This window comes from Phaethon lepturus, unplaced genomic scaffold, assembly GCF_000687285.1.
Source record: "Phaethon lepturus isolate BGI_N335 unplaced genomic scaffold, ASM68728v1 scaffold4787, whole genome shotgun sequence".
In the NCBI taxonomy this organism is placed as follows: Eukaryota; Metazoa; Chordata; class Aves; order Phaethontiformes; family Phaethontidae; genus Phaethon; species Phaethon lepturus.
Window position 1 is genome coordinate 17,396 of NW_010552369.1, and position 18,823 is coordinate 36,218.

At 36.4% G+C, this 18,823-nt stretch overlaps 1 protein-coding gene across 1 annotated transcript in view; it reads right to left on the bottom strand.

The window, feature by feature from the left end:
- Window positions 1–16,949, bottom strand: part of SEL1L (sel-1 suppressor of lin-12-like (C. elegans)) — a gene marked incomplete at its 5' end in the record, with an annotated part of 23,479 nt that extends 6,530 nt beyond the window's left edge. The window contains 16 exons of the mRNA XM_010291180.1: window positions 1,377–1,542; window positions 2,106–2,254; window positions 2,521–2,608; window positions 3,397–3,459; window positions 3,962–4,039; window positions 5,297–5,365; window positions 5,799–5,855; window positions 6,609–6,763; window positions 7,084–7,165; window positions 7,775–7,834; window positions 7,915–7,968; window positions 9,812–9,974; window positions 11,711–11,816; window positions 12,461–12,628; window positions 16,225–16,447; window positions 16,912–16,949. Of these exons, the coding sequence (XP_010289482.1) occupies window positions 1,377–1,542; window positions 2,106–2,254; window positions 2,521–2,608; window positions 3,397–3,459; window positions 3,962–4,039; window positions 5,297–5,365; window positions 5,799–5,855; window positions 6,609–6,763; window positions 7,084–7,165; window positions 7,775–7,834; window positions 7,915–7,968; window positions 9,812–9,974; window positions 11,711–11,816; window positions 12,461–12,628; window positions 16,225–16,447; window positions 16,912–16,949 (1,719 nt within the window). The remainder of the gene's footprint in view (window positions 1–1,376; window positions 1,543–2,105; window positions 2,255–2,520; window positions 2,609–3,396; window positions 3,460–3,961; window positions 4,040–5,296; window positions 5,366–5,798; window positions 5,856–6,608; window positions 6,764–7,083; window positions 7,166–7,774; window positions 7,835–7,914; window positions 7,969–9,811; window positions 9,975–11,710; window positions 11,817–12,460; window positions 12,629–16,224; window positions 16,448–16,911) is intronic.
- Window positions 16,950–18,823: the final 1,874 nt, after the last annotated feature.

Here is an 18,823-nt window from a genome sequence, read left to right on the forward strand (position 1 = left end):
GGAATGCCAGAAGGTGCAAGACTTAAGAGTACAAAATTCAGGCTCTGACAAAGGTGCACTCAAAGGCTAAAGTATAAGCTATTTTAGTTTGACCATCTAAAAAACATGATTAGTCAAGTAAACCAAAAGCTTAAACTCCTTAACCTGCCAGAGACCGCATACTTTACACAGCACTGCTATAACTACTTCAGAAGTTATTTTACTTGTCCGTGTCATAAATTGAGGGTTGCTGAAGTATCAGAGTTCAGACAGTTCAAAGGATTTGTAACTTTCTTCACTTCTAGTGTAAGTATGGTTTCAGCTATACTATCTCACAGTTGACATACAGATTCTTCTCTATAAAGTGTATAAAATAATTTTAAATTCATCTCCAGTTGAGATGCAGATATATCTGAGTGATGACAATCAGACTTTTAACCCAGGGAAAGAAGCTATTTCTTTGCAAGCATGCACTTGCAGCCAAGACTATCATTGCTGTAGCTTATCTAAAGATAAGTCACTAAGGCACCTTTGAAAAACATTAACTGGAAATTAAGATGTTAGATTAGCCTATCAGCCACCAAAAGTTGATTTTTATGTTAAGATATAATAGTCCTAAAGCTGGTAATGAAAGATCCAGATTCCTGGATTTGAGAACCATAAAGTTTAAAATACTGGATTTTGTAGTTTCTGGAAAGATTTGTCACTTGTACTTCCATTATTCCACTATGACCTCAAAGTCTAAGAAATCCATGTTCATGGAATCATAGAATTCTTCGGGTTGGAAGGCACCTTTAAAGGTCCAACCCCCTCTGCAATGAGCAGGGACATAGAATTCTAGCTACTGAGTTGCAATAAAAGACCTAGGACAAGTTATTTCATATCTAACAGAATCAACTGCCCAGCTCTTCATCCATGCTTCAAGAGTAATGTAAGTTACCAAAAAATCTGAAAAAAAAGTGCTGAGAAAAGACATTACAAGATAAAGAACAAAGGAAACTGAAGCTTGCATGCATAGTAAAGGAGAATAGTTTAACTAATGCAATTCCTACTTTATAGATTTAAAAATAAAATGTTAAGGCTGTGTTTTAGAAGTCCAGGGAAGCGAATTTTCGGCACTGTGCAAGTTTCTAAAGCATTCTCTCACTATCCCATTTTTAAATCTTCTAAGTCAGAATTTAAGCATATTCTAACTTCTAGGCCAGTAAGCTATCCTTAGAGTTGAAAAGAAAAACTGACTGCTTTCCAGCGTGAAGAGAGGGAAAAAAGTGTCTCACTGAAGTTCTAACTGAACAAGAGCTATGTAATTCTATTTTCAAGCATTCTAGCGTTCTACTAAATGGGCTACTGCAGGCCAACTCCAAAAAAAAAACTCCAGTACAAATTCAGGTCCTTACTCTGATCAAGTATGAAAGCAGCATTGCTTTGTGCAACTTCGTAGCCTTGTTCTGCCAAAAGAAGATACTGAACCACAGCAGAATTTGAATCACCATCTTTATAGCTGTTGTAGGCGGTCATCAGTCTTTCAGACCAACGTCCCCGTTCACATACGTTCTTAAACAACTGCAGAGAAAAAAAAAAAGGGAGGGGGTGTAGAAGACTGGTTGTCAGGAAGTTCAGAAATTTAGGTTTTGCAGGAGGTAAATGTTTAACATTCAAATGTCCATTCAAAATATTTACATTTCACAGGAAAACCTTGATAGACAAGCTCACTGCTTAAGACAGGCTTACTTTAAGATACAGGTTACTATGCAAATACATGCCAAGATTCAGATGCTTACTCAGAATTATTCTTAACATCAGCTTTTTTGTTATGCTTAAACCCATGTCTAAATGAAGAATTCAGTACTTCGAAAACACTGGTGTTTGCTTTGTATTATATTCTTTTGATTTTCTTCAGAGTTAATAAAGCAATTACAAATTTGCCATATCAACATAAAAAAATACAGATTTTTCTCATGAGATACAAAGGAATTGGATAATATATCACTTTTCCTTTTGCTAGCCTTGGCTCTTCAGTAATCACTGAATTTCAGTTGAGACAAATTTCCTATATAAGCTGACATGCTTATATCCAACCTTTTGCAAGTCAGTACAATTTGACCTTTATAAATGGGTGTCCTTACTTCAACAGCAGTATGACAAGATCGCATCACTCCAGTGCCAGTAGCATGCATCTGAGCGAGATTATAAAACGCCAGAATGTGGCCACCCTGGGAGGCCAAGTTAAAATACTTCAAAGCTTGCTTATAGTCTCTCTTGACTCCAATGCCATCTAAAAGAAAGAATAAGTAATTATTATTCACTCCTCCTGAAAAGCAGAGTTGTATGAAATAATGTATGTACTTACTCTTTAAAAAATATTTAAGAAAGATTTTGTGAAAACATTAGGGAAAAAAAAGACAACAAATTAAAATATAAAGTCAATGCAGTAAGACCATTCTACATGCAGTATATGTACACTTCTAATGCCACCTAGTGAACAGTTACTGAAAGGGCAGATGCTTAGACCCAGCAAGTCATCATTTTGATGCCACTTACTGTAATACATGGAACCTAGTTGAAGTTGTCCATCAACCCATCCCTGTTCTGCAGCCTTCTGGAAATACTTCAGTGCTAGCTCATAGTTCTGCAGGAAGATTTACTACAGTCATTACAACCTTGCAATACACCACAATTTAAATAAAGAAAGAATATGTGTGCACACGGGCACAAGTGCATGGGCAGATCTATATTACAGAAAAATTACAGCAAGATGGTCTAGTGCAAAAATATTCACCCGGTCAAAATTTGGAAATAAACAAAAAATGAAATAGCCTACAGTAATATAAGCATATCTTAAGTCTATAGCTATCTCAAAGCTAGCATCCACATGTAACATTGCTATGAATAGTTATGTTTAACAGAACACATGCCTTGTTCTGTTTCTAGAACAATTATTTAACTCATTTCCTCAACTTCAGACTAATTCAACGTTTGAATATCTGTTTGCATAGCTAAATATAAAACTTTTGGCAAAAAACATTCTTGGGGGAAAAGCAACAAGGCAAATGAACTAATTAAAAGTTTCAAAGTGTTCCTCCACTCTCAGAAGAGACACAAAACGGGGACAGTTAGGATTTATTCCACAAGAAAATTAGAGCTAAGTTCAAAACTCCTGCTAAAAATTCACACTGCTATGCATTTCTAATAGCTTCAGCAACACTTTCGAACTTATTAGAGGGAACTCAGCAGGTTTCATAGACGATAACTCCATAGCGCATTTTTTTTCTATTACAGATTTCCTCATGGAGTCTTCAGTGTAACAGAAATCTCTACAATTAAGTCTTCTACAGTAATTCCCTCCAGAAAAAAAGTTTGTTGACAACAAGGTTACACAATCACCTATGATTAGAAAGACGACTGTCAAAAGCTTACCACTGGAACACCTCTTCCATAGAGGTAAGCCATTCCTAATCCACTCTGTCCAACTGGATTACCCTGAAAACACAGGAAAACATTTCTGTAAAGAAAGGGATAGGTCAAAAGACAGACATGAGGTATTAACATCCAAAACCCAAACATTCCAATGAGATGAAAGGTACAAAACCAAAAAATGTTATCTATTCACTGACCACAAACCAGAACCAAAATAACATAGTATCAGTGCACTGCAAATTTCTATGACAAGACAACTTTGGATTAATGAAAATTAACACTTAACAGAATTGCAGGCTAATTAGGTGGACAGTATTTCATACTGATGCCAGCATTCATGAGAGTTAGACTCCTTGTGCTGAACACAGCTTTGTGAAGCACCATGACCAGCACTAGAGGCAGTTTCTGACATCTTAGACAAGCAAGGTTTAATTATGGGCTAATCTGTGACGGAAGCTGGGAGCAGGTGTATGCACATGGAAGTGCACAAAAGCATTTACAACATTTCCAAGCTAATCAACTTTTTAGTGCATACGCAGTATTTCTAGCTTACAGATAATCATACCATATCAGCAGCTTTCTTGAAATACTGAAGAGCTGTTTCATTACTCTGAGGTACAACATCACTTCCTTCTGAGTACATCTGAAAGAGAAAGGCATTATTGAAGAACAGCTGAAAAAGTCAGTTTAGCATGGAGCATCTTTAGTTTGAATATGAGAGGGAGTCTACTGTATTATTAGACTATTCTGGCTATTGCATTACTGAATAATCATTAAAACACTTGCCTAGATGCAGAAAACACTTCTCTATGCTGTAAAATTCAGATTCGGAGGGTTTAACTTTCTAATGGAGAATGAACTGCCCATAAAATTAAAAAGTTTGCATGAAAATACCCTTCATTTTTAAGTTCTACCAGTGTGCAGTGAAGAACACATAATCAGGCACAGATCTAGTAAGACCAGTGGAAGCCAAACTATATCAGCCGTTAAAATGCTTCTTGAAATCAAAGCAAAAATTGGTAACTAAACCCTGTTCACTTCAGCATTTATTAGATGCAAAATATTCAAGGCAGTAGAGAAAGCAGCAATGCAATTTTTCCTGTCAGGAACCTTGACCAGCACATTATGCATTTTTTTTCATGCTCTTTCTAAGCACATGAATTTTGCATCCTCTACTGCAGTGACAGCCTGAAAAAGATGAGCTAGAGCTGCTGCTTACAGCAGCCTAACCTTAGAGGCTACTCAAACACAGTAATAAGGATTTAGCTCCTCACAGGGTGAGGGAAGCCTGAGATCTGGGTTACAGGCAAGTGACCCAAATACCTTTCTAAGCAGTAGCACACTAACATCGCCAATAGCAGCTTGTCAATCATGTTTATAGATTAAAAAAATTGACTTAAATCTGAGAAAACTCATACAATGGCCCAAGCTGCAGACAGACTCGGATGCCTCAGTCTCTACATAGAGTAAGTATACAGACGTCTTCCCCTTTTCCTTCTTGAACTTACTACTTCCCACTAAGCAAAATTTTGAGAAGTTTAGCCTTTCCCTGCACACTGTATGGAAGAGCACAGTGGCCTATTTGGAGTTTTGAGCTTCACCCCAGAAAAAGGGCATTTAGGTATTTAAGTGTTTAATTTTTGAAAAAAAATCAAGTTCAAGCACCATTTAGAAAAAACAAAAGTTCCTAAAGTAAAGGAGCAAGTAGAGAATTTAGACTAGACCTAATAGACTATGACACTCAAATCTTGCAGGACAATTCAAAACAGCGGCAAAACAGAAGTACTTAGATTCCAGCATTCAAGTTTTAGACTTCCTGATATCAGAAAGTAGGAAATATTTGTTACTTTTCATTGAAAGGTAGTCAATTTAGTTACTTTTGAGAATGTCCATATCTTACCTTTCCTAGAAAGGCCATGGCATGTGAATTGCCAGCATTAGCTGCTTGATTGAAGTACTCAAATGCTCGCTGTAGGGAAGGAAACCAGTATTTTAGCCACCATGACTATGATTTGAGTACCTTTTCTTGCAAATGGAACAGAGGTGAGTAGGTTGTTTGCTAAGTTACAAAGTTCTTCTGGGGAGAAGAGTTATCTGTCCCACTTATCTCTGCAACAAGGATCCCCACTTATAATTGGAATATTGAGCTGTATTCCCTCTCAACAGCGTATTCCAAAAAGTAGAGGAAAAAAAAATACTACAACTGCTACTACGCAGAAGCTACACAGGTAAATCTTACTTCCTTCAGTTCTATTGAATGCGTTAAGTTTTATTGAACAAATCTATGGAAGTCGTTAAATACCTTATGGTGGTACTTAAACACTTTTGCTTCACTGATCTCAGCTATAGTTTCTCCTCTGGTGCCAAGTGTAACATGGGGGAGAGATATACAGAAAGGGTACCTGATGATTTTGCTCTACTCCTCTTCCTCCATGCAAGTGCAACTGTCCAAGGCCAACCTAAAATTAAATTCCATATTGCAAATAAGTCACTTTTCCCTAGAGAGTTTCTTCTAGCAATGCAGACACCAGTGAGCTAATTATGTGCATGAAGATGGACCATACCAGAGTTAAAAGATGCCACAAAGTCTGAAGGCACAGATTTGCTTCAATAACTACAGTACAGTCCTATTTTTTCACATTAGCCTAAGCAGAAATTTATCCTAGATAAAAGTGATGTGACTGTCCTAGATACAGAATAATCATAATTCATTTGAATTCTGCCTATCTAATTCTTAAACCATATATGACCAAGTTGAATTGTGACAATTTGCCTATATTAGTGTCCTCCTTTCCTGCACTGTGTGTAGAAGAGGTCTAGCCTGCAGCATGCAGAAATCATGTAGAGCAGAAGCAGTGAGAAATTGGGTCCCCTGTCAAGGCCAGTTCTTTTGATCAAGGCTTCCTCCACAACATCTAAAGCTATCCTTAAACTAGCCTGATTTTACTGAAAGCCAAGATCCTCTTTCCTAAGATACTAAAGTTGTAATACTTTGGACCTATTTTCCACAAAAATTTTCATTTTCTGTCCAAGTTCTACCTCAAACACACTAAAATATAAGCCTCTTCTCATAAAAAACTAATCAGGAAATAGCAACCAGGTTGATTTAGAAGGAATAGCAAACTAAAGATCCATCATCTTTCCAGATTTCATAAAACTCTTCCTGTAATTCTTGAAAACCTCTGCATGTCATAAGGTGAAGTTAGCCTTACCTGTGCTTGTACATCTCCTTTCTCTGCTAAAAACTGGTAATACTGAATCAAGTCTTCTTCTAGCATCCCACTTGCCATTCCTGGATTTTCTACTTCATCTGCTAAGCGAATTCGCTGAACCACTGTGCCACCAGTCAAAGAAATGTCACTAGCAACTGGAAAACACATAAGGAATTTTCAGACTGTTTTGTTCAATACAAATATTACACTGCAACTTAGCAAACACAGATCTCTACAGAGCTTCAAACTGTTACTCAGAATGAATTACTTTGACAGTCTCTCTGAATTAAAAATACTTCAATAGATAGAGATAAAAATAGCATATCATGATTCAAAGCCAAACAGGTAACTTGTTTAATAGCAGGAATTCTCTATTTTTGTACTATTAGTCTTGATAGTACTTCTAGTACCTTCTAGGTGAATGACATAGAAACACATAGAAAGTTAAGAACATTAGCCTAGTGAAAAGTTTTACCGTGATTAGCTACGAGTCGGTAGTGAGTGAGAGCAGATTCACAACTTTGAAGAACTCCTATCCCAGCCCAGTACCGGTAACCCTAGAAAGGAAAATACAAAAACATGGGACTATAGGTTATTTGACAACATACTGCTTGCCAGGTTACAAACTTTTTTCACATTACTTGAGCAAGATTTGACAAGACAATAGACAAAACAAAGGCCACAAGTCCATTGTGTCTCCATGAAAAGCAACTGACTGATACCGTTCAGGGTTAAGCTTAGCCAATATACTTCAGGTATTACTCAGGAAAAAGCAAGTAAGTAGAACAATACTTATGCCTAAAGCCGTTCACTTACACATGTTGCACTTTATTTGTCTTAAACCTCACAACACTGATTAAAACAGCATCTTCTCTAAAGGGCTTTCACAGTTCTCATTAGCCTACAAAAATCAAAAGTCTGACACTTCTGCTTTATGTCAAGAGATGTAAACATGTCCATCTAAATGCACAGTGGTATACAGCTTAAAATGAGCAGACTTTTCCTTCAGTTCACAAGGAATAACAGGGAAGATACTATTGCCCACCGAATGCATGCATGATCTAATATTTGGACAGTGTATTCACATGAATGCAAAGCTTACCTTAAATTTTTAAGAGTACAAAAAAAGTTCTCGTATGTGTGAAGTTATTAACTATCTTACTTACCAAGATCATATGGGCGATCAGATTTCCTCCTAAAGCTCCAAAAGTGTAATACACCAAGGCCTTAAAACAAAATCAGCAGTTATTTAACATCTGCCTCCAAGATAAAATACAAGAGCACACAGTGAAGATTTCTAAGTTACCTTAGCTTGACTAGAATTGACTCCTAGACCAGATGCATACAGAAATCCAAGAGCCTAGAAATGAAATAAAGTTTGTCAGCACATCCTCTGAAAAATCCAGGACCAGTTTTCCTGGAACACATAACTATAAAAAAGCTACAAAGGATATGCCAGGTTCTACCTTCACTTTGGTACCTCCTATATCTAGGCCCTTCCCTGCCCCTTTTAAAATAAATAATTTCTAAATTATTCAGTTGCCTAGCACTAACATGAATACATCTCACCAGAATGCAGTCTAGTGGATCAAATGCAAGGAAGAAACTAATACTTCCCTGAATGCCAAATGTAGATCCAAAGGTCCTGGATAGTAAAAGTATCCCAGTTTAAAGACCCTCAAGTGAGTATCAGCAATATCTATCAGGTTATTCATGCATCCTATTTGTCTCATATACCAGTGCAAACATACATGAACCATGACCTTTTCTAGAAGAGTTTTACTGTTTGATTTACTGTCTAACAGGCCCTATGAATTTACTATTCTGCATCTGAGTTTTGCCAGGGGTTAGTTGCATTTATGAGTATAAATATAAGCAGTTAGAATTCACAGAGATGTTTGGCTGAGGTTTTTCAAAAGTTATTTTTACTCTAAAAATTTACATAATTACTGCTCTATCTATAACACCTGTTACAGCTGTGTGGCTCAGAGAAGAAACTGGTAGCACAGAAGATAACAGTATATATGTATATAAAGGTATATGCACCGTGTTCTAAGACTATTCTAGGCAATTCTGAAAACACACCAAAAAAGAAAAATCACCTCATGCAGACAGTATCAAATTCTAGATTGATAAAAGTCAAGGTCTTCATTGAGATACAAAGTCTCTAGGGAAAACATGTTCCTACTTCCTATGATAATTCAGCACTCCAACATTAAACAGAGAACAGCAGAAGACTTGGTAGTCAAAGAACTAAAAAACTGTGTAATTCCCAAAGAAGCTGACACTTTCAAAAGAAAACAGAGAACTAAACAATAAGCATATGCAGATATCAAGACATTAAAATAGATAGCACCCACATTTTATGACATTACATGTGAACAATTATACATGAACAATTCTATAAGGGCCTGTTCAAAGGCCACTCACAAAGTGAGTCCCATCCCACTAAACAGCTTTCCTGGGAGTTTGTAACTTGCTAGTTTATAAACTTGTGTGTGTGTACATCTACCTATCTCAAAGATAGAACTGCAGATGAAAAGCCACAACATCCCACACAAACCACAAGAAAAAAAAAAAGTAACAGTTTCAGAGATTTGTTGACTGGAGTCACCTGTATCTACCTGTTTTTTGACTTGTACATCTAATCTATTCAGTCATATAACAGATAAGAAATTAAATGAAAAGTCCACCACTATACTATGTCACTGGTAGTTTAATGTTTTGTGTTTTGTTTTGTTTTTTTTTTTTTTTTAAATTCAAAGAGAAGATCTGTTTCCATGTGTTAACCTTGAGGGTGCAGGTGCCGTTTGTTACTGCACCCTCAGTAACACTAGCAGCATGCAGAAGCCAGGTAAAGCAGAAGCATTTGGGGGACAATCTTTGAACCAAAGCAAGTTACTAGTGAAATTTAAGAAGGTAAAGGCAATAAGTCGTCAGGATTAGGAAATGCTTAAGCAAGCATTAATAAAATACATTTCCTGAATCAGAGCCTGAACCAAACGTTTTACATCAAATTTCCAAACAATTTTAAAAAGCAGCACTCCATCTGCTGTCTTTTTTAACCAGGTAGATACCACTTACTGTTCTCCTTCTATTACAGATGCAAGAACAATCTATAAAGCCACCTTAGTTTTATAGATTGTACTTGTTCTATTTATAAACCTATGAAAAACTCCTGTAGAGTCTAAGTATACACATACCATTTGTCCTTTAGGAGAACCTTCTTCTGTTAGTTTTTCAAATAGTTCTTTTGATGACTGGATGTTCTGCTTCAGGTAATCCCCAAACAACAAAGCGTAAGACACTTTCTCCATTGCCTTGGTATGATTCATGTCAGCTGCTTTCAGAAGATATTGATATGCTCTTAAAAGAAAACAATTGCTTAGTCACCTTGACACAAAAAAACAGATTCCATTCATAAACCCGAAGATTCTGGGGAAGGGGGTTGTTCCTCTGTTTTAGCATCTATTTGCTACAAATGCATCTACCTAGAGTCACTTGTTCCCGTGTCAATCTTTGCAACAACTCATATGATCCAGCTAATAGACACACTGGATTGTGAAGTTCACTACTCCATATGCAAAGCAGCATGCATTTCCTCCCCTGTAAGTTATACAAAACATTTAAGGTCAAATGATCACGTTTTTGTAGCAATCATTTTAAGTCCTGTACTAAGTATCTAGTAGGACCGCTACTCTGACAGCTTCATAGATCATGATAGAAGCAGCCTGAAAAAGACTATGGAATCTCTTAGATTTGTTGAGTACAAAATCATTCCAACGAAACACGAAGTGTTGGGTCCAAGACAGCTACATACATGATCAATTTAGTGATGAAACAGTCACGCTAACAATGAGAAAGTTCTTTGGAAACTCCCCTTTCTATTTCAGCCTCAGAATTTACAGTAGTCCTCCAAAGTAATTTCACAGCTGCTGGTGTCACAGCAATTTAAAACACTGTAACCTTAAACATCATAACACAGTACCATCAAGCATGCTTCAGCTTGATTTCCCCCGGATCTTTGATAGCATTCCAAGATTTTTCTTCACCTCTCCTCCTTTCTATTCTCAGACTTGTTTTCTTTCTTTAGGACAGGCTGAGGCACACCTGGTTCCTCACATAATTTCGTCTTCTAAGAAAGTGTAAGGTCTTCTAGAGAACTAAGGTCTAATATTGTTTTATAATTCCTGCACTATTTTACACAAAAGAGTACTAGCCAGAATTTAACAGATACCGTCTCTCTTTGTCTTCGCCAATGTGTGATGGATAACCTCTAGCTGTGCTTCAGTTTTCCTGATTCATAAAGTAGAAATACACTCCCTTATCTCCTTGAACAAGTTTATTATGTGAGCACTGTTACCATGTTCATCAGCAGCATGAAGTTACCACTTACTGATGAAGCTGACAACATGAGTACCAGGGAGTTATAAATTAACATAAATATTCTTACTTATAGTGGTAAGCTGACAACTATTTCATCAGTAATTGGATATACACACAGTAGAAAGTAAACAGACCAAAATGAAGAGAACACTCATTTCTTTTTTTCTTTCTGTTTTCATCTACAAGCTTTACTCTTCTCTCATACAATGTTAATTATTAGAGTTTTAACAATTTGTTGAAGTTTATGGTGACTAAGAACATGAGAAAGCAGAAACAAAAATGGAACAGGACAAGAAATGCTGATTTTTCCCACTTAATCTTTGAAGCAGAATAGAACCAGATCGTAAGAAACATTTGGAAAAGGATAATTATCTTATATCATATTCTCAGTTTTTTTTCCTCAGCAGTTGCCATATATAAATTATAGCTAGAGAACTGCAGTACCATCTTGCATTAAGTCAATGTTTTGACAACATCCACTCTTCAGAAATTAATTGTATACAATTTTTAGTGGATTCAGAAGAAAGTAGGCATACATTTGTTTCACTAAATACCCTGAAATTACTATTTATTTTCAGGACTATCACTGCATAGTTTGATGCCAAGTCCAATGAAGTGCAAAGTCTCAGGGTATCTCACTTAAGTTACTTTTCAGTTAAGCGAGAGTGACCAGCCACATCATCACACTCTTGTGGGGCTGGAGGAGATAGACTTACTCTTTCTTCTGAGCCTTTTTACTGCTTTCATTAAGGATTTTCATTCCAGTCTGATAAACATCCTCAGCTTCTTGCATCTGCCTTCTCTTATTAGATTGCTCTTCAGCTAAAAAACAAAACAAAAAAACAAACAAAACAAAAAGAAGAGTACATTAAGAGCTCCAATTACACAGCTCAAGACTATTCTCTCAAAATTCCTACTGGTTCTAAAGGGAAAATACAGACAGAAATATGTTTCTGAAGACCAATAAACAACCCAAGTGATTATAAAAAGCTGTCTAAAGGACTTGTTGGATATCTTGGTAGACAGTTTCTTCTTATGTGATGTCTCTCATGTCTCAGTTTGCTGTTAAAATATTCTTTTCATTGCTCCAAAGCAAGCTGTGCAAGGAAGAAAGGTTCCTCCTTCAGGAGGATGCTTCTTAGAGAAGGGTTGCCTTTGTGCAACAAATCACTGAGTATAATGGGAAACACTGTCAAACCCCTATACTCCTACAGCCTCAGAACGTAAGAGTTTTATAGATGCCTCCATGGCAAGATTTCCCAAATAGCTTTGGAAGTGGCGTTTGTATTCTAATCTTTTCCATCATGAGAACTTTGCCTTTATGATTACTTGTACATCATGGTATAAAGTGACCATTAATATATGACAGGGACTTCTAGACCCTGAAATAAACGGCATTAAGAGGACTAAAAACTCTAGCCTAAGAAAGCACTCCTTGGACAAGAACAAGACATTGGGTTACTTACTTTCACAAAAGCCCCACTTTTGATCTTTCTTGTAATCATAGGTTGTTGCACACCAAAGCCTGCCATCTTCCCTCCCATCTGCAGTGCACTCTGCATACTCCTTCTCCATAAATAAGAAGGGGAAGTGGCAAGGCTCACCATCTGCAGTGCCTCCAATAGCTGTCAAAACTGAAAATACATACCCAGGAATTAGATAGCTTTCCTTTATTCCACAAATTAAAGTCATCTACTATGTACAGGAAAGCACTTCTATGTTGGTTTTCATTTCTACGAACTGCATTTAATCAAGTTTTCAGTAGAATTTCTAATTTACAAAAGCCTGAAAAAACAATTATTTTTCTAAATAGCACTTGGAAAAAAAATTATTCTTATTTTCAGTTAGGAAATGAAACAGAAGGTATGTGGTTTCTTATATTCCTTAGTTCTAAGCAAAGAAAATATTTTTGTTTAGACTGAAGAAAGCAAGTTGCAGTTACACTTTTATTGCCTACCAAAATAAACAGTCCTTCCTTTCACTTTCTCTCCCTGCACTCCCTTCCTCATGCAAAAGACTACCCTCAAAGTGCATACCAGTGCATATATTCATTTTATCCCCTGGGTTAGACGTAATCATGACAAAACTGCTCACATTGCCAAATATGATACTGAAAGTACTTGAATATCAGCAGGGAGTACACTTAAAACATACAACTGTAAGAAAAGACATAAATGAAACCACTACGAGTCCAGTCATTTTCTATTGTTGCATATACTTACATTGAAAACTATTTCACTTTGCCAATATATTTAAGTTGCATTCAAAATTACTTTGAGCAGTACAATTTAGCATTTCTCATGCACCAGAACTTCAAAGGTTACCGATTCCAATATTGCAATATTTTAAAATAAAAATCAATCTTCTATGAAGACTAAGAATTATCTTCATTTTTTGAAAAAGAAATTATTACAATTAGCCTTTTATAAAGCTTTTTCTCTTTCACTAAGCTAAATCCAGCTGTTGGGTTCAGCTTCATTTGAAGACATTTGCAAAGTCATGCAGTTGAGAACGTCAATTATACGGTGTTTTTTCAAGTTAAGTTTGTAATTCTTGTAGTTCTAGAGAAAGCTAATTCTTTCTTCTAGGGCTACAGATGCTAATTCTAAGGCCTAGATACCATACTAATTAAAAAAATTCATGTTAATTTTTTGAAGCATAAGGAATTCTCCAGGACTTGTTAGCCTGCTCAAATTGCTCGTCATAATTTGATTCCTTGGCAGGTGTTCCACCACACCACTCTCAAGTTAATTATTCCGTAACACACAAGGCAAAGTGTAATCTTCAGAAGTTGCATTAAAAAATAATGTGTCCAGAGGTAATTAGCCTGGAATCACTTTAGACATCTGTCGAACACGGAGTAATGCACACACTCATGCTAAGGGTACATGTAACTACAACTGATGGGACCTTATCACTGTCACTTGAACAAACTCCAGGTCCAGGATATTAACGCTACCTAAGAACTTGAAGTTTTACTTGTATTGTCTAGTACCATGTCTCCTGTATTGAAAGCAACTGGACATGAACCATCTACACAGTGCTCCACATGAGAGTTAGCTGTACACTAAAGTTATGAAATTACTCTGCCCCTGTCCTCCCCCTTGCCTTTTTTTAATTCTAAGTTCAACCGTAATGCTAATTTTTCCCCCCAGATAGTAACAAATACTAACCCCTAAAGCAACACAGCAATGTGATCACAGGATAAAATGCTCACCACAGTTATTTTCTCATGTACTTAAAGAATGATAAATACAGACTGAGGCAAATAATTTACTCGGAGGATAAATTACGTTGTTGTCAAACCGAGTAAGCAAGTAGCAATTTACCTGGCTTACTATGTCTGAATAAAGTATAATAAGGACAAAATATAATGATAAAATACAATATATCTCATCTCATACTTCACACTGCAGGAAATCCAAATATAGATTACTTATAAGCACTGGTTACATTACGGCAAGATTCCTCCAAATAGGAAAACAAACGCAGTAGGAATTGCCAGCTCTGTATAAATTTGTGGGCAGTTAGCAGCAAAAACTGTCAGTATGGAACTTGACTATTACAAAAACGTACAACACAAAAAATAAATAACTAAAAAAATACCATTTCTTTTACACACAAGACCTCCTCACTAATCAGAAGACAGCAGGACAACTTCTTTCTTAGAAGGTTAAAAGCATTAGTAGTACTAATTCTAAATTACTGAAGATGAAATTTTTTTCTGCTAAATATCCTGCAAAATACACGTGGAAACTTAAAGAATATTATTTTTTTCCATGCAATCTCATGACCATACACAGGAGCCAAACTGTATTTAGAAAAGCTTTAATCTCCCTTAATGCAGTCCTGTCACCAGTAGCTCATTCAAGGGATGTAGCATCTGCACCTGAGGCAGATTCTTGTCCTGTTCAGTTAAAAAGTTTGCCAGTAAAGCTGTTCTTCAGCAGGTTTTTTTCCTGCTGGTATACAACTTCTTTTCCTTCAGAATTGCTTTTTGGATAAAAACAGTAATCCTTCCATCCACAGTGCTTATTTACTGCTCAAGAGGTTCCAAGAACTGCACAAGACTTAAATTTATGGTCTTTGAAAGTCACTTGCAGTACTTTGACAGGTGTAGTTAAAAACCTGAGTTGCCAGGGAGCAAGTCATCTGGTTACACCTCTCTGATGTGAGATTAAAAGTATCTTAAAGTTTACTTTTGAAATAGACTGCACTGACTAAATATGGTGCTTAGCTCACTGTTCTGTGACAGCAAGCTCTTCAGGGGATTTTATGAACCTTTTTCCTGTACAATACCACACCTATTAACAGCAATACTTAATGCTATGACTGAATTTCTACAAACTATATACTAGTTCTGCATTAATAAGGAAGGCTAATTAGAAAACACTGAAAGTTAGCCTATAACAGAGCCCATTTCATAACTCCTGCTTTCTTTTGACAGTTGAACCCGAGTTGAGAAGATTGACTTCCCTTAAAAAATATAGTTACATGGTAATATTAGTATTTGTCTAAGATTTACTTTCTATGGACAAGTGAAAGGGATTTTTCCTGTACAGGCTAGGGTACTCAACTGTGCCATCTAGTTATCATCCACTACTAACTGGAAGTCAAAATGAAGCATAATAAAATTTATTTTTATTGGTAGTAAAAACAAAATATTTGAATTTCCTGGGATAGGCACAAGGACATAAAGTTTTACCTATATTTAAAATTATAAACTTACTGAGGTTTACATGCAATTTAGATATTGCCCTAAGGCTCCCAATGCCATCCTAGGAAGCTTGTCTTTGCATCACAGTTTGTTCCTTCTCTGTTAACTGATTTTCCAGGCAAACAGCAAGCAGGCTGAAACACTGATGCCATTTCTCCTTCTATGGTTGGTATACACACACAGCACTGTATGTGTACTTGAGTCCTATTGGAAGAAATCAGGGCTTTCTCCATTTTATAATGAAAGCTTTCCAGGAAGATGGGAACAACAAGAGTTATAGGAAACCCTTTCAAACGCACCTAAAAATAACCACTCAGATTTCAATCACAATATAGTTGAAAACTTTTTGATGTTACTTTCTAATGGAAAAGGCAGCAATTACCATTCCATTCCAGAAAGATTAAGACACTAATTATTTCATATGTTCAAAATTACTATTCCTGTTCATCCACACGCCAAAGTTACTCAGATGCATCTTTCTTGCCACCTGTTCAAAAGTCTGTGAGCAGTTACCTGGACTCTGTATTTCTACTTCTTCCAAATCCTTATTTAATAGATTTGACATTTCTAGAGAGTTCACTTCTTCCAGCAAATTCTCTTTCTCCTCCTCTTGACTACGAAAGTTCGCTTCATCCTCCGATTGAGAGTCTGATTTCCCTGATTCAAGGAAGATCTGACCTGCTACCACTCGAGTTCCTGAGGAATGGTCCTTTACCTGGTCTTCTGCAGATAAAGACTGAAGGAAAGCAGCCAAATAATTTAGAAGATTAGAAACTGAACAGCAGCAACGGGCAAAAACACGTTACTTTTAAAAGATATGATTAATCAACATACTAAGTTTAAACAGTAGCATCAAAAGGAAGTTGAGCTACTATCAGCTCTCGTTGACTCTCTTAGTTCTTTGAAAAAAAAATTCAAAGACATAACACAACATTAATTCTTCTGATGCACAGAAGAAATGAATGAGACAGCAAGAGCTACAGTTGAGCTACCTCTATCAGCTCTCGTTGACTCTTAGTTCTTTGAAAAAAAAAAATTTCAAAGACATAACACAACATTAATTCTTCTGATGCACAGAAGAAATGAATGAGACAGCAAGAGCTACAGAACAGTTTAAAACAGGAATCAAATCATAGTTCTGAATTTCAAACCTTTGCTCTCACTCCACAAGACAGAATGACTAGAAACTTATTTCCTCACCTTTGACTCCAATGATTCATCTTGATTTCCCTCTTCATCTACAAGAGATGTTACAAGTCAGTAAAAAGCCTTTCCATGAGTAATTTTCTCAAAAATAAAAATAAGTTTAGCTATAATATTGTACCATGGTTCTGAAATACTCTAGTGTACTAAGTTGACAAATGCACTTCAGAAAGACCTTGTTAGTGTTGCCAGGAAGAATCAAACGTTTCACAGATGATGTTCCTCCTTAAATTATGCCAACACAACTGTGTGTCCAATAGAGGAAAAGAGTGTGGACTTTGTTTTTTAAACCCAAATCAATTCTCTAGATTACTACACAGTCTGAATGTTCCAGTCCAACTGAAGTACTTAAAAAGGTATGCATGAAGTGAAAAGGGCCTATGGAACCCAAGGTTTTTAGTCATCAAAACAGCTTTAGTGTGAACAGTTTCAGTAGCGACCAGAAAGTTACATTAATATCACCCCACTTACAATTAAACATTGTTCTTTATAGAATGCCAATTCATTTTGCCTGAATGGCATATTCAAACCTTTTATATAGAGGTCTCTCTTCAGAACTGTGAGAAATTAGTTCGTCTTTAAGATACTGTTCAAGAGCTACAAGCCTTGTTTAACAGTCATCTTGCCTGAATAGGCTATGATATGATATTTCACTATAAAGATTAGAAGGAGAAGAAATGGTAAAGAAGAAAGGCTATTAGGCATAGACCTAAAGGAACAGATGTGAAAAGGAGGGTGAAGATAATCAGAAAAACTTATTTATGACAGTTTTACTATTGTTTTGCAGAATGGTGTCGCTTATTTTCTTTATTCCTGTAACTTAAATGGGCTACTCACAGTGCTTTGAACAAGTTAGTTTGAACTATCATCTCGACTGAAAGCCTCCAATATTGTCACAGAAAAAACGTGACTGTTTCCAGTTATCAGTATCTGATACCACCTCATTTAGGTAAGCAAGCCTCCTCCCCAGGTTTGAAAGTAGATGCTACAGGCCTCCCTCTCTCCAGTACACAACTCAAACTGAAATAAAAGCTCAAAATATAAACAGATGACTAAGCAAAGCCACCACTAACTTCTACTACATTTATGAATCCCTCGCTTCTGAGACTCTGGGGTGTGTAATGCCCTATAGCAGTGCTAAGGCATTGACAGGCTGGAGACCCACACTATGACCAGAAGATGTACTTAAACTGATAGAAGTTAGTGCCCTGTACATGAGATACACCATTTAGTGTGTTATGGTTAGCTGTTAAAGACTACTTGCACAAATACTGAATGCCAACTCTCCAAAAGTTTATAGAACTCTGCTGACTTTCTGTAAGCATTTGGCAGCAAACAAAACTTGCATACTTTTCATCCTCATGCAAGTGTCTTACCAAAGGTAGAATCATAGTATCATAGGTAAATAATTTCTGAAGTGACAAACTACAAACATGAGGCTTTACTGGCTTCATGTTTTGAAGACTATTACTGTAACAGAGTAACTGTGGGTATTTGCAAGGAAAGGTCTAATCTTGGAAGCCAGATTCCAGAAAGCAATTTCCACATTGTTACTTGAAGTTTAACTTTTGATTAGAACAAATAAGTAAAAAGATGAGGATCAACTTTAAGCTGTAACAGCATAATAAAAATCAAGAAAAAACGTGAAGACTTTTAAGTGAAGCTGCAAAACTAAGATGACAAGAAGATTGACAGTGCAACTCAGAGAAATAGGTAATAGTCTGTTGAGCATACTGAAGAGGATGTAAAGCTCAAAGTTTGACTGCCAGCAGACACGAGATTAAAAAGGATCTAGAACAGTCAGTGTGGGTAAGCAGCTGTACCCTACAGGTCCAAAAATGAAAGCGTGTAGAGCTCTTCAGAAAAACTAGTGGAGACAGCAGAGAGTACTCCAGATGAAACAGACACT